Source organism: Sus scrofa, chromosome 13 (assembly GCF_000003025.6).
Source record: "Sus scrofa isolate TJ Tabasco breed Duroc chromosome 13, Sscrofa11.1, whole genome shotgun sequence".
Taxonomy (NCBI): Eukaryota; Metazoa; Chordata; class Mammalia; order Artiodactyla; family Suidae; genus Sus; species Sus scrofa.
This window is the reverse complement of record NC_010455.5, coordinates 173,751,810-173,765,472: the sequence shown is the minus strand read 5'-3', so window position 1 is coordinate 173,765,472 and position 13,663 is coordinate 173,751,810. Positions and strand designations below refer to the sequence as shown.

The 13,663-nt window shown below is 32.2% G+C and overlaps 1 protein-coding gene across 1 annotated transcript in view; it reads right to left on the bottom strand.

Annotated features, from left to right (window-relative positions):
• GBE1 (1,4-alpha-glucan branching enzyme 1) overlaps positions 1-13,663 on the bottom strand; it is a 275,246-nt gene that overhangs the window by 144,174 nt on the left and 117,409 nt on the right. Inside the window, exons 4-5 of the mRNA XM_021070783.1 lie at positions 2,008-2,133; positions 1,069-1,204 (exon numbers count right to left, since the gene is read on the bottom strand). Of these exons, the coding sequence (XP_020926442.1) occupies positions 1,069-1,204; positions 2,008-2,133 (262 nt within the window). The remainder of the gene's footprint in view (positions 1-1,068; positions 1,205-2,007; positions 2,134-13,663) is intronic.

Here is a 13,663-nt window from a genome sequence, read left to right as displayed (position 1 = left end):
AGTACCAATTTATAACTTCCATTGTTAATTTTGTGTCATTAACCATTCCTGAATTTGTTTATGCTCAGAGGATTAGGCTAGGTAATTCAAACACAAAGATGAATAAGAGAATCTCTCATCTATTGAAACTTCTGCAAGATCGAGTTCACAAACAATTTATTACAGTATGAAATGACAGACCATCTCAAGTATAGCAATCTTAATGTATTATTTATTAAATATAACCAATATTAAATCCCCCATACATTTAATGAATTTTGGTTTCTGGAACCTGACCTCACCATCTCAGCTAATCAGGATTCCTATATAACTGAAAACTTCAACCATGAGAAACTTTTCCTCTAGCCAAAATTTGGACTGCCTACCAGAGGCAGAGTAATTAAATGTAGTTTTATCTTCCTCCCTAGTCACTGGGTCAGGTGCAAATATGCTGTGAAATGATAAAAAGCATTACCTATATAAAGAAAATAACAGATTTAAAGCATTCTGAATCAATAATTCAGCAGTACGCTATTCACTCTCCTGCTTGTCCCCATGAAGACAGGGTCTATGTCATTAGCGTCCAATATACAAACACCTAGAACAATGTGTCTCACACAGAAAGATGCACCATAAATATTTGTCAAATAAGTCATCCTGACAGGAGCTACAGACACAATAATGTTGAAATAAAATGAGTTTCAGTCACCCTACAAATGTAAGATTTTTTTTCCCTAACAGACTAAAATGAATAGGCTATAATCAATGACCATTTACACTGATAAAAATTCTCTCCTGTAGAAAAGTAATTACGCTTACATATTTATCTGCAATTTTGGAAGCCATCAGTTCACATTACTTAAAATTGAAATTAGAATAATATCTTGAATTCTTGTGTTCTATCTTACTCCATTTCTCTTTTCTATGCTATCGCTATTACAGGGCAATTTGAGAAGGCTAAAATAAAATGCATTTCTATTACATATTTAATCTCTTAACACAAAAAAGAGACACTTGTAATTAGCTTTTCTAATAAGAGAACAGACTCATTAAAATTTTATCTGATAAAAAATCACAGTTATTACTTACCAAGGTCTTTGATTCTTGGTAGTACATTGCATGTAAAATGTTTATATGAAGCTATTTTTCCTTCATAGGAAGAAATTCCCACATGAGATTCATAAATTCTTGGACCTTTTGGCTTCTTTGGTTTGGAATGCTTAAACTACAGAATATTAAAATTATATATAGAATTAGACCAAAAATGCAGATATAACACTAACAGATTAAGAATGTTAAGTGAAATGATGAATTAACTCAGTCATACACTTTGAAACTACTTTCACATATAAAAGGTACTGGCTACCTCCATTAAACTTTCTTTAAAAAAAAAATCCTCTTTAGGATCACGGTAATGATCTATTTTAAAAGAACAGTTATGCAATAGATTATGCCTTATCATTGAGCCTAAGCCTTAGAGAAAACATAAGAACTGTGAAATGCACATGTAATCATTAAATGCACAGTATTTACAAGTTTCAGTAACTTAAATGACAGAAAAGTGAGCTCAAAGATCCTTATAACTTGTCAATAAAACAGCCTTAAAAATTACCCTAATTAATACATTCATGAGAAGTCTTCATATTTGTTGTTCCTAAGGAAAATGATCCTGCTTTAAGTCCGTGACAGTGAGAAATATTACACCACTGAAGAGTTTTTGATGAATCAAAGTTATGGTTAAAATTTTATAAAAATCAGTATCTCTTATAGGTTAATACGCAGAGATTTTGTTTTATGCCCCCTCTAACCTCAGAAACATACAATAAAACAAAAGTTCACTTTCATATTTTATTGGCTACAGATGATGGACTCTGATATATGTGCAGCATAATGGGTACACTATGATGTAAAATATTAAACCAGTGGTGAAGAGAGAAGTTGAACATTATTATAAAAGTTACAAAAGTAAAAATTAATTTTCCTAGAAATATTGGAATAAGCATTTATTTAAAGATTTGTTGTTCTCACTTTATATGGGTGTTCTGGATCCCAGTGTGTCCAATCATAATTCACATTATCACCTTCACGAGTCACATACTTTGCCCACGGTGAAATACGATATAAGATCTCTCCACTTTTACTTCTAATAACAATCTAAAAAGAGAATGAGATGTTACTGCCTTAAAATACTTTCAAGACTCAAAGATAGTGCATGATACTTTATGAGCACTGCAACAAGTAAAAAAAAAAGAGTGATCTTAAGAATCTAAACTGCCATCCAGATGTACGACCTTCAAGATGTTTAAATTCTATGGACCTTGCTCGCCTCATCTGCTATGGTATTTGATCTTTAAAGTCACTTCCAGGTTGAATTTCCATCATTGCCAACCAACCATTAGAGTAGTTAATTAAAGTAAGCATAGAGTAGGTAGTAAAAAGACATGAATATTATTGGAAGCTATGGCCGGTAAGTCAACGGAAGGAAAATAATTCTATTGTATTTAAAAAAGTGATTAGTTATATCATCATCTCTTCTTTTACCTTTTCATAGCAATTAATGATAACATTTTCAAGAGCTAAAGGAGAAAAATGGGTTTTGATTAACAATTGTATTGTACATACACACAGACAAACCCACAAATATTTTCCACTCTTTCTCAACTTTTTTTCCACCCTATTCCAAGTATGCCTTACAACATAAAACATTTTCTCTTTTAACCATTTATTCCCATATTTGCCAACAGGATCACTATTGCTATCAATATAAAAATGGGAAAGAAATTTTTACTGAGTCCACCACTTTAGACAATACTGAATAGAGGACTTTGAATTTATCAGCATGGCTAGGTAGCAAAGTGAGCTACATGAACAGAGTTTCCACATAACTAAAATATAGCTTTTTTTTACATTATCTTTTTTTAATTAAGAATAGGTATAGTATGACCAAAAAATGTTCAGATTGGGAGCTATAGCAAGCTCTCAGCATTGAAGAAGAACATATTCTTCAGTGTCTTTTAAAAGAGAAAAGCTCAAGTAATAATTAATATTTAATTACCATAATTATTGGTAAATAAATATTTGCAGAATACTTTACGGTTTAGAGAGGACTTTCAGAGTCATATCTCACTTGACTCAGAGAATCTTTATAATTCAAATATTAAGTGAGATTTGGTGAGTAGCCAGAAGTCCCAAAGTTACTGAGTGGTGGCATGAAAAGCTGAGCAGAGCTTCTGTCACCCACTTTCTTTTTCTTAACACACATTCATAGCACTTCCTTCAGATAACAACAAAATAAATAAATAAATCATAATTTAAGGTGGAGGGAGCAGGTGAGTGGTGAAAAAGAATATCTCATTTACATGAACTCAATTCTATCTCCTTCATCTTGCCTACTTATTAAGCCAATTATAGATAAGAGTTGCCATTATTCCAACAATTATCACCGAAAAAAAAAAATGAATGCATAGGATCAACACAGTCTAGGAGTACTTTATCCCCCAAAATATCCCTTAAACCACATAAATTTCTAGTATAATACAGACCAGCAATATATTTGAAAAAAGGCACACAAACTCATAAAGTTATTTAAAAAATAGAAAAAATATTGAGATGGCTGGACATGAATTGCTATCCACTCATTTCACTTCTAGATCTTCCATAGTCAGAAAAAAAAGTATTTTAATAAGGGTTCCAAAGAGATGAAGTATATAATTGTGCACGCTTGTGAACCCAAGCTACTCAAGTTGCATATATATGTGTTGAATATACAATTTAAATATACTGACATAATGTTAAAAATAGAACTTCAAAAAAGTATACTAACATCGCTACAAATCACTCTAATAAAGAATATACAACAGGAGTTCCCGTCGTGGCTCAGTGGTTAATGAATCCAACTAGGAACCATGAGGTTACGGGTTTGATCCCTGGCCTCGCTCAGTGGGTTAAGGAGCTGGGGTTGCTGTGAGCTGTGGTGTAGGTCACAGACGTGGCTGGGATCCCATGTTGCTGTGGCTCTAGCGTAGGCCATTGGCTACAGCTCCGATTAGATCCCTAGCCTGTAAACCTCCATATGCCATGGGTGTGGCCCTAAAAAAAAAAAAAAGGAATATACATCAAATTGCTTTAAAGGAACATACTAATGAAAATAATATCATGATGAATTTTTGTAGGGCAAATAGGTCATTTGTATAATTACAACATTTTGTACCATGGCAAAAAGTGCCATTAGGCTCTTTTTTTTTCTTTCTTTCTTTTTTTGGTAATAGCATGCAGCAGCTTTATGTGGGAGCAGGAGTTCCCAGACCAGGGATTGAGCTTGGGCTACAGTAGAGATGAAAGTGCCAAATCCTAACCACTAGGCCACTAGGGAACACCCTAGGCTCCTTTTTTAATGAGTCAAATAATCCCTTTGATTTATGGGAGGTTAATATCAGAAGACATTATTAAATTAAAGAAGTGGATAAAATAAACCTCTACCTGTGTAAAAGTCAAACAGACTTAGTGAAATGTATAAAATCTAAGGAAATGATATTTAAAACCAAAATATACAATACAAAAAACAGTTTGGTAAAAGAGTGAAGACCTAAAAAAACTGCATGGGTGTTTATGTATGTGTGTATTCATTCTCTAGGAATATCTTTTGAAATGCTTCTTTTCAAACAATGTTATTCCTTTGGACTGGAAAATCACTGAGATAAGATGCTCCTCGGGTGGCCAACAATTTTATATAAAAACAGTAGATGTGTTCAGCTGGTTAGCAGTGTTCGCACACTCTGGAAAATGGTATTGTGTGTAACTCTGAGTTTCATGAGTGAATGTGTAGAAGACCAAGAGAAAAGGCACAGATATTGAAAAATATAATTTAATTTGCCCAGATTATAATACCAAAATCACAACATGCTTTGAAGAAAACCTCTTCTTTAAAAAAATAAAAAAGCAGGATTAAAAAGGATATTAATAAAGATAAATATTTAATAGGGTACAAGTTAAAGTAAATAACCAAGCAAATTCATATCTAATTTACAAAGCCAAGTTATCTCCATTCCTTTTATTTATTTTTTTTAATTTTTGGCCACACCCATAGCATATGGAAGTTCCTGGGCCAGAGATCAAATCCAAACCATAGCTGCAACCTATGCTACAGCTGTAGCAAAGCCAAATCTTTAACCCACGATGCCAGGCCAGGGATTAAAACTGCACCTCAGTAGCCACCCGAGTCGCTACAGAGATATGTTGGATCCTTATCTCACTGTGCCACAGTGGGAACCCCTCCTCATCTCTTAAATTAGCTCTAATTTATATAATAATATCTAATGTCATTGATATTATATGCAACATACATAAACATGAGTACATGATATATAAAATATATAATCGATAATATATACATATTTTTTTAAAAATGAGGACAGTTGGAGCAACAGGTGATGATAAATATCAATATTCTATTGTAAAATATATAATTGATAATATATACATATTTTTTAAAATGAGTACAGTTGGAGCAACATGTGATGATAAATATCAATATTCTGTTGTGTGTAATTAAAATGTGACTAAAAAGGTATATCTATCTATCTATCTATCTATATATACAGACACACACGGAGAAATACATACATTTTGAACATTAATTTTAAGTAATTTTTAGAAGTGAGTGGGACAAAATAGAAGAGCATGAAAAAATTATAAAAGAGTATTATCACAATGGAATACTACTCAGCCATAAAAATGAACGACATAATGCCCTTTGCAACAACATGGACGGAACTAGAGACTCTTATACTGAGTGAAATAAGTCAGAAAGAGAAAGACAAATACCATATGTTATCACTTATAACTGGAATCTAAAATATAGCACAAATGAACCTTTCCACAAAAAAGAAAATCATAGACTTGGAGAAGAGACTTGTGGCTGCCCGGGGGGAGAGGTAGGGAGTGAGAGGGAAGGAGCTTGGGGTTAAGAGATGCAATCTATTGCTCTTGGAGTGGATTTACAATGAGATCCTGCTGTGTAGCATTGAGAACTATGTCTAGATATTTACATCGAAACATGACAATGGGAGGAAAAATTATGTATGCATGTATGTGTAACCTGGTCCCCATGCTATACAGTGGGAAATAAATAAATAAATAAAATAAATAAAAGAGCATTATAATTAAATAGGAAAATAAGTGATATTTCAGAGGAGAATCTGATGGTTCTACCAATAACCAGAATTCTGAAGAAATAAACATGTTTTTAATATTTAAAATTAACATAGCATAACATTATTTTTAAATGCATAGATACAATTATCAAAACTTTAACATACCTTAATATACCTTAATATAATTTAAAAAGTTCTTCAATCTCATTTTAATTCAACTAAAATTTTATAACTAATCTATGTTTTTAAAAAAAGGACATATGAGTATAAATTTTTTGCTCAGATTTGTTTGCTTGTTATTCCTATTTGGATCAATTATAAAATTCAGTAAGATTATTTAAGAAAGAATCTCCTTGCCATTTTGAGAGGCTGAAAAAGCCCCCTCAGATGTCCCTATCATACTCTTTACAATCTGTGACTGATAATTTATATAACAAAAAATGGCCATTGCAGAGGTAATAAAAGGATCTTAAAACGAACTGTTCAGATTATGCAGGAGAGCAATCATACATGTCCTGATAAGAAGGAGGCAGAAGGTTATTCTACACAAAGACAGAAGAGAAAAAAGCAATGTGACCAAGGAGGTAGAGACTGGAGTGATGAAGACACTAGCCAAGGAATGTTAAGGGCCAGGAGAAGCTGGTAACAGAAACAGATTGTCCCCCAAGCCTCCAAAGGGAGTATGTCTCTGCCAAAGCTTTGGTTTCAGCCCAGTGATACTGAGTTTTTAACCTCTGACTTCTAAAACTGTGAGAAGAAAAAATTTTCTGTTGTTTAAAGACACCAAATTTGTGCAACAGCCATAGGAAACTAGACAGCAATAAAGAAAAAAATTGAAGACAATCACTCTGCTAAGAATAAGATGGAATGTACTAGAATTTAGTTAAATTTTTGTCAATGCCAGATAGAGTTAAAAGTTAAAGTTATCCTAATGAGTAGTCTAAATAATACAATTTATCTCTTACTAACTTCCTATTCCCCCAAAGTAGACAAACACATAGCTACACATTTCAGTGACCTTCACTAAACAAATTAAGTCCTTGACAATTCCCAGGAAAAGCAAACTCCTTCAGAATCAACCTTGCTGCACTCCAGAACTGATAGGAGAGTCTTCAAAAAAGAGAATTTGTAATATGCAGTTTTTATTGCTGGCCTACGCCCAAGTAATTATTTTCAGGGATTGAAACAAAAAGAATCAGTCTTTAGATGATGCAAATAAAAGCTCTAAATTTACTATTTAAAAAAAAAAAAAGCTATGGAACTATTTTTTTCTTATCCAAAACCTGATATATACTTGTTTTATTAAACAAAGATGAAACTGTTCAATAGATAATCAATTGTTAATAATCATACTATTTCATTCTACATTTTCTAATCAGGAGCATCAGAAACACTACCTAACTATTAAAAGGCTATTTATTTCATTGTGAACTTGAGTTTATATTTCAATTATTGAGAAAAGAAAACCAAGACACCGATACAAATATCAGGGCATTTTTCTAATAATAATAAGCTCCTCATATATAAACGACCATTTTGTGGATATGCTTTTTTTTTTTTTTCTTGTATCTTTAGAGCCACACCTGAGGCATATGGAAGTTCCCAGGTTAGGGGTTGAATCAGAGCTATAGCCGCTGGCCTACACCACAGCCAAAGCAGTGCAGGATCCACAGCTCACAGTAACGCCAGACCTTAACTCACCAAGCCCCTGAGCGAGGCCAAAGATAGAACCTGCCTCCTCATGGATCCTAATCAGGTTTGTTAACTGCTGAGTCACAACAGGAACTCCCCACTTTGTGGATAAACTTTAACAAGGCTACATATAATTGGTTGGTAAAATTACATAAATTAGGGGTAATATGAGCTGTAACTGACATTACTATTATTTAGGAAATAATGAACCTAATATGGTTACCAAATAAAATTACTTTGTTATTTGAATTTTTAAAATTTTTCTTTTAATTTTGTCTGGATATTAAAGTTCCTACATTTTAGCAATCTCCATCTTTGTTTCATAATTTATTTCATAATTTTCAATTAAATAAACCAGCTTACACAAGCCAAGCGCATATAAAATCATCATAAAAACTGTCACATTCTTGTTAGGCCCTTTTCATCTACAATGTTCAGGGACTGAGGGAGGTGGAAAAGAGATTAAATGATTAGATTAAGGTGCTTAAATTCTATGTTAAGTAGTACTGGACTCTATACAAAAGAAAAGGCAATATTCTTCCTTGTACCTTGACTAAGAAAAGATAGAAATCAGTTGAACTTCAAAAGCAATAACATATTTTTGATGAATTTTCACTGGTTCCCATTATTTTGGCTTTGTATAAAATTTATTTTAAAACATGCCATCACAATTCAGGGGTTTCTTTTTTCCTTTAGTAAGAAATAAGAAATTTTTCAAGGTTAAATCCTGTAACAGCAGCTCGAGTAGAAAGTTATAGGACTTCTTCAGCAAAAATGAAGCCCCGAATTTAAAAAAAAAAAAAAAAAAAGCCTACTTTTCTTAAAAGATCAAGCCTACTAGCTATGAAAAACAAATTTATAATATGACAAAAATGAATATCATCAAATCAAATAATATCAATTTTGCATAAAGGACATCAATGTACAGAATAAAAAAAGATTATTTTTGAGGTAGCATACTCATTGCTACTTTGCTCCTGATTTAACATCATTTGTAGAAGTACAGAGATATACACATTCCCTTTTATAACACTTACACATGGGAGAGAAGAAACTGCATAATAATATCAAAAAAGAAATAAATGAAGATCAGTAGATGCTTCTTCTAAAAGCAGGTCCTTATTGAGAATGATTTAAAGAGACAGATACTCCTGTACCTATAAAAAGGAGTATTACTCCCATAGGTTTCCATCCCAGTTACCCAATCTTCTAGGCTAGTTAAGAAGTATTACAACCATATTTTTTTTTCTGTTTCAGTCTTTCGACTGAGGCAAATCTTTAAAGAAATAAAGAAACAACTAAGCAGAACTGATAAAGTGTTTGCTTCATTTCAAGTACATTACCTGAACAAAAACCTTATAAAGTGAGGTCACTACAAAAAGACAAAATCCAAAGGGATTATGCCAGATTTAGGAAGCAGGCATTGAAAACGATATCTCTGAGCAAGTGAGAATAACTACCCCTAAGTGAAAAGAACAGGAACAATGCCGCCGCAATGTTGTAATCGGGTAAAGATTGATTAGGTGTCTTAGACTAGAAAACAAATGAATTACACATGATATAAAAATATAGGATTTAAGCTTCCAAGATATTGAAAGATCAATATAGTAATAAAAGAAAAAAGCTATGAAAAGGGGAAAAAATCAGTGAGTTTTCATTACTGAAAAAGTGTGCTTCAAAGAGACTCATCCATGTGCAGTGAAGGCTAGAATTCTATTAAATAAACAGAGTTATAATCTGGTATAATGCCAACAAAAAAAAAATCTAAGAAATATTTTTAGAAGTGCTAGGATGGGGGAGATACTATCATAAGAGGAGTTAAAACTCTCTTTCAAACATTTTATTAAGTATAATTACAAAATTCTATATGATCATAAATTGAATCATTTGAAGAAAAGAATGTGATTCTTAACCAATCACTCTAAGTGCTACTGCAATGAAGTAAAATATAATGTAGGTGGAGGGTAGGGAGACAATTCACCCCTCAGAAGAAACCTAGAGAAATTCCAGAGACTAAATACAGAATATATAATTATAAAAATCACAAAGTCTTTTGAGAAAACATGATTATATATTTAATATACCCTGAGGCTATCTCTGAGAATATAATTAATGGCTATTAAATAAAGAAAACAGTTAATAATGAAAAAATTCATAGTAATATATAAATATCCTTTACAAATTAAGGTCTCAATTGCAGAGGGCAACACTATCATTCTTTCTTTCCACAAAAGACACATATTTAGCCAAAGGCAAGTGGTAATAGGGGAAGGAGAACTACAGATAGGTATGTGTGAATGCTGATAAGAAAAGAAGAGGTAACCCCATCAAATGAGAAAGTGATTCAACAGACAGTATACTGGGAAATAGATAATGACTATCTTTCATATGTGAGATAGGAAACTCAAGATATGCATTTAGATAATTTGTTGTCAACTAATGGACAGTGACATGGGAAGAAGTAGTGGTAAATAATAGGAGTCTTCACAATATAGAGCTATTTATTTTAAACCTTCCTAGTTCAGCTGTATTTAAATTATTAAACATATATACTCCCATCTTATGTAGATAGCAAAGGTACAGAACAGCAAATGAACTTTGATCTTCAAGTGTGGCAAACCCTCTGGAGAAGCAGGGAAACATCTTTGACAATGAAATCAATAAAGCACAGGTCAGAAAATTACCCACCTGACTTGGCTTCTGCATGAGACTCAGAGAATAACCAAATAACCATGTGCTGAGATGAAGTGACATATGGATGTATGCATATGAGACGCTTTTTTTCCTATCAGTGGTATACTGAGTCACTTGGGAAATTTTAAAGTTTATTGGCATATAATAAAAGATTGAAAGATGTAAAGATAAACTGACTGAAGAGTAAAAAAACAAAAACAAAAAACTTTCAATGGAAGAGGGTTAAAAATTAATGTTAACATTTAACACACATTTAACTGTGCTACCCAATAAAATAATTCAGCCTAAATGTAAATATTTAAATAATAAAAAGATTATAAAACATGTACTTTGCCATGAGAATAAGGTCCTGTAGGCATACCATGGTTCATTATTACTTGATTTCAATATTACTTGACCAAAATGCAAATATTCTATTAAATACAACCAAAAATAATACCTACCTAAACAGTCACAAAATGTAATTTTCTTCCTTTTACAAGCACAGTATTAAAAGATGAAATACTAAATAAAAGTTCTTTTAAAAAAATCAATGTCTATATAATTTAGAAGAAAAAGCATGAAATACTTTTATTTAAAAAATACTCCTAAAGAAAAGTGGAAGTGTTCAATTCTCCAGACTTTATAACCATATTTAAAATCTACTATGCCCACATTGAAAGACAAAAGAATAAAGCACTGTAAAAAATGTGCAAGATATTTCACAGCACATGAATATAAGAAAAAGAGAGTCAGATAATACATTTAAAGTTATTTCTAGAATCAATGTTCACATAAAGGAAGCAATCAGGGAACAGATATTTATGGACAGTCTAATTTTCTAGATAACTGTGATTCACTTCTATAAGCACTAAAAGAGAAAGAGAAAAAGAATATGTTTTGTAGTTATCTTTCTAAAATGTATTATACATTCCCTTGAGAACTTAACACACATTTAACTATGTGTTATAGGAGGAATTAAACACTTGTGGAAATTGATTTGTATACGCTGAACTGTGACATGTCTGCAATGTGAACATTCCCCCCTGAACTCAGTATAGAGAATATTAGACTTTTCTATGTGTCTTTGGCAGCAGTTTTCAACTGTGGATGTGCAATGAGAAGCACCTGAAAAAAAATTTAATATAAAGATGCCTGAGTCCTACTTCTATCCACTGTCACCACCCTACCTGTCACCCTCAATTCTGATTCTGTGGGCTGCCATCTAGTACCTTAGGAGGTAAACACTAGACCTGAGAAAGCAAAAGACAAAGTAGCTACAGGGACCAGCGTTCCAATAACAACAGGGTAGTTTGCTTATTTTTAAAAATAAAGGAAAGAAAACTAACAACAGAGTTACAGGGAATGTATTTTCTAAACTTTAATAATAAATACCTTTGCAAATGACAAAACATATTTCGCAATAAAATTTGTCCTCAACTTTGAATTTTAATTTGTCTCTTATTCAGTAATAATGTGCAATTTGTTTTCATTCTTCATAGACTAATCTCCCCAAGTATTTTCAAGCACTACCTCACTTTAATCACTAAAGGTAACCATGCTAACTTGAAATATATTCATTTGTGGTCCTGAGTATACCCATGAATGCCCTCACATGATTTACTTATCGAAAAATGTCTACTATACATAAGAAGGCCTCATAAAATAGTAGGGTGGATCTATTCAAGTATCTGTTCTTACCCTACAGTTCAACCTATCATTGAAAATACTCACAATTTTCTACAATTTATCACATAAATCATTTTTCAAAACAATATTTGTAATGGTTACTTACGCCATTACTAAAATTATATAATTTTCTTTTCAATACTGTGTTCTTAGGAATTCCATTTATAGTTTTTATTTAAAAGTTGTGGATGATATGGGTTCTACAGTCAGTCAAACCACTTTCTGGCATTTCTGCCTGTAACAGGAATGGAAAAGCTTAAAGTCACATTTCACACTCCCTTGCGGCTAGGTTTCTCCATGTGAGATCTGGAAGAAAGAAACTAGTACTTCAGCTAAATCATGCAAAGAACAATCATTTTTTGCCTAAGAACCCTGAATGATGCTTAATCTAATAAAATGCCATTATCCACATAGGTCTGAACAGTGGAAAACTCAAAGACATTAACATGCCACAACTCAACTAGCTCATACATTTACAATTTCTATTTTTACCTCCCTATATATATGCAGAGTCAGTTTTTTCACGAGGAACAATCCCCCCAAAAATATTTTCCTGGGGAAATTATTTTCATCATGCATTTGATTTCAAACTAAAATTTTAAATTTTAAATTGTAGCAATATATAGGAATCCTCAAAGAGAGATTTGGGGGTGGGGGAGGATAATGTGAACCTAAACTGGGATTTGAAGCAGTACTTTTATCATGAAAAATAAGAAAAAGATGCTTTGACCTAAGGTGGGGCATGATTTTAAGAAAACACACCAATACTGGATTATGTGATACTGCAGAGTCAAAGTAAGTTTGAAAAAAGAAGTGGAAAAGTAGGCTCATATGAAGAAAAGCTGGAGGTAAAACCTGGAAAATAGAGGCCTAAATAATTGAAGGAGAATGGATCAGATTTCAAGATTTCAAGATTCAATAGGCCAAAATTGAAAAGTCTTAAGATGTGTCAAAAAAAAGTGCTAGCACTAGGAAGGCAAATAGTATAAAAATGGCCAAAAAAAAAAGCTTTGAAATGAAAAAGAAAGCACCTACAGGATTACTTTCTTCAGATGTTAGAATACCTTTTGATAGAATTATCAATTTAAAAATGAGTTCACGTCTTAGGAATAAATGCAAAAGATTGATGCTCAGCTGAAAAACAACTATTTAAGACACAGCTTACAAATGCTCTAAGAAAAAGACCATACTTTGAGGATAGGTTATAAATGCTTTAATCATCAATCAAATGTTTATTAAAAGTACCCACAGTAAAAGTACCTATTTGCCAGAAATAATGTTTCAAGATTTACAGGTAAGTGAGGTGTAGTTTCATGTATCACTTAACAAATTCATTTGAAAGAATGATGAAAATATTTGCATGAACAAAAATTTGCATAACTCACCCACTGTAATTAGCCCAGTGTAAGATATCACAGATTATTATTTCATTATTATCATCACTTCAAACCTCTCAAGATAACTGTTTGTAAATGTGA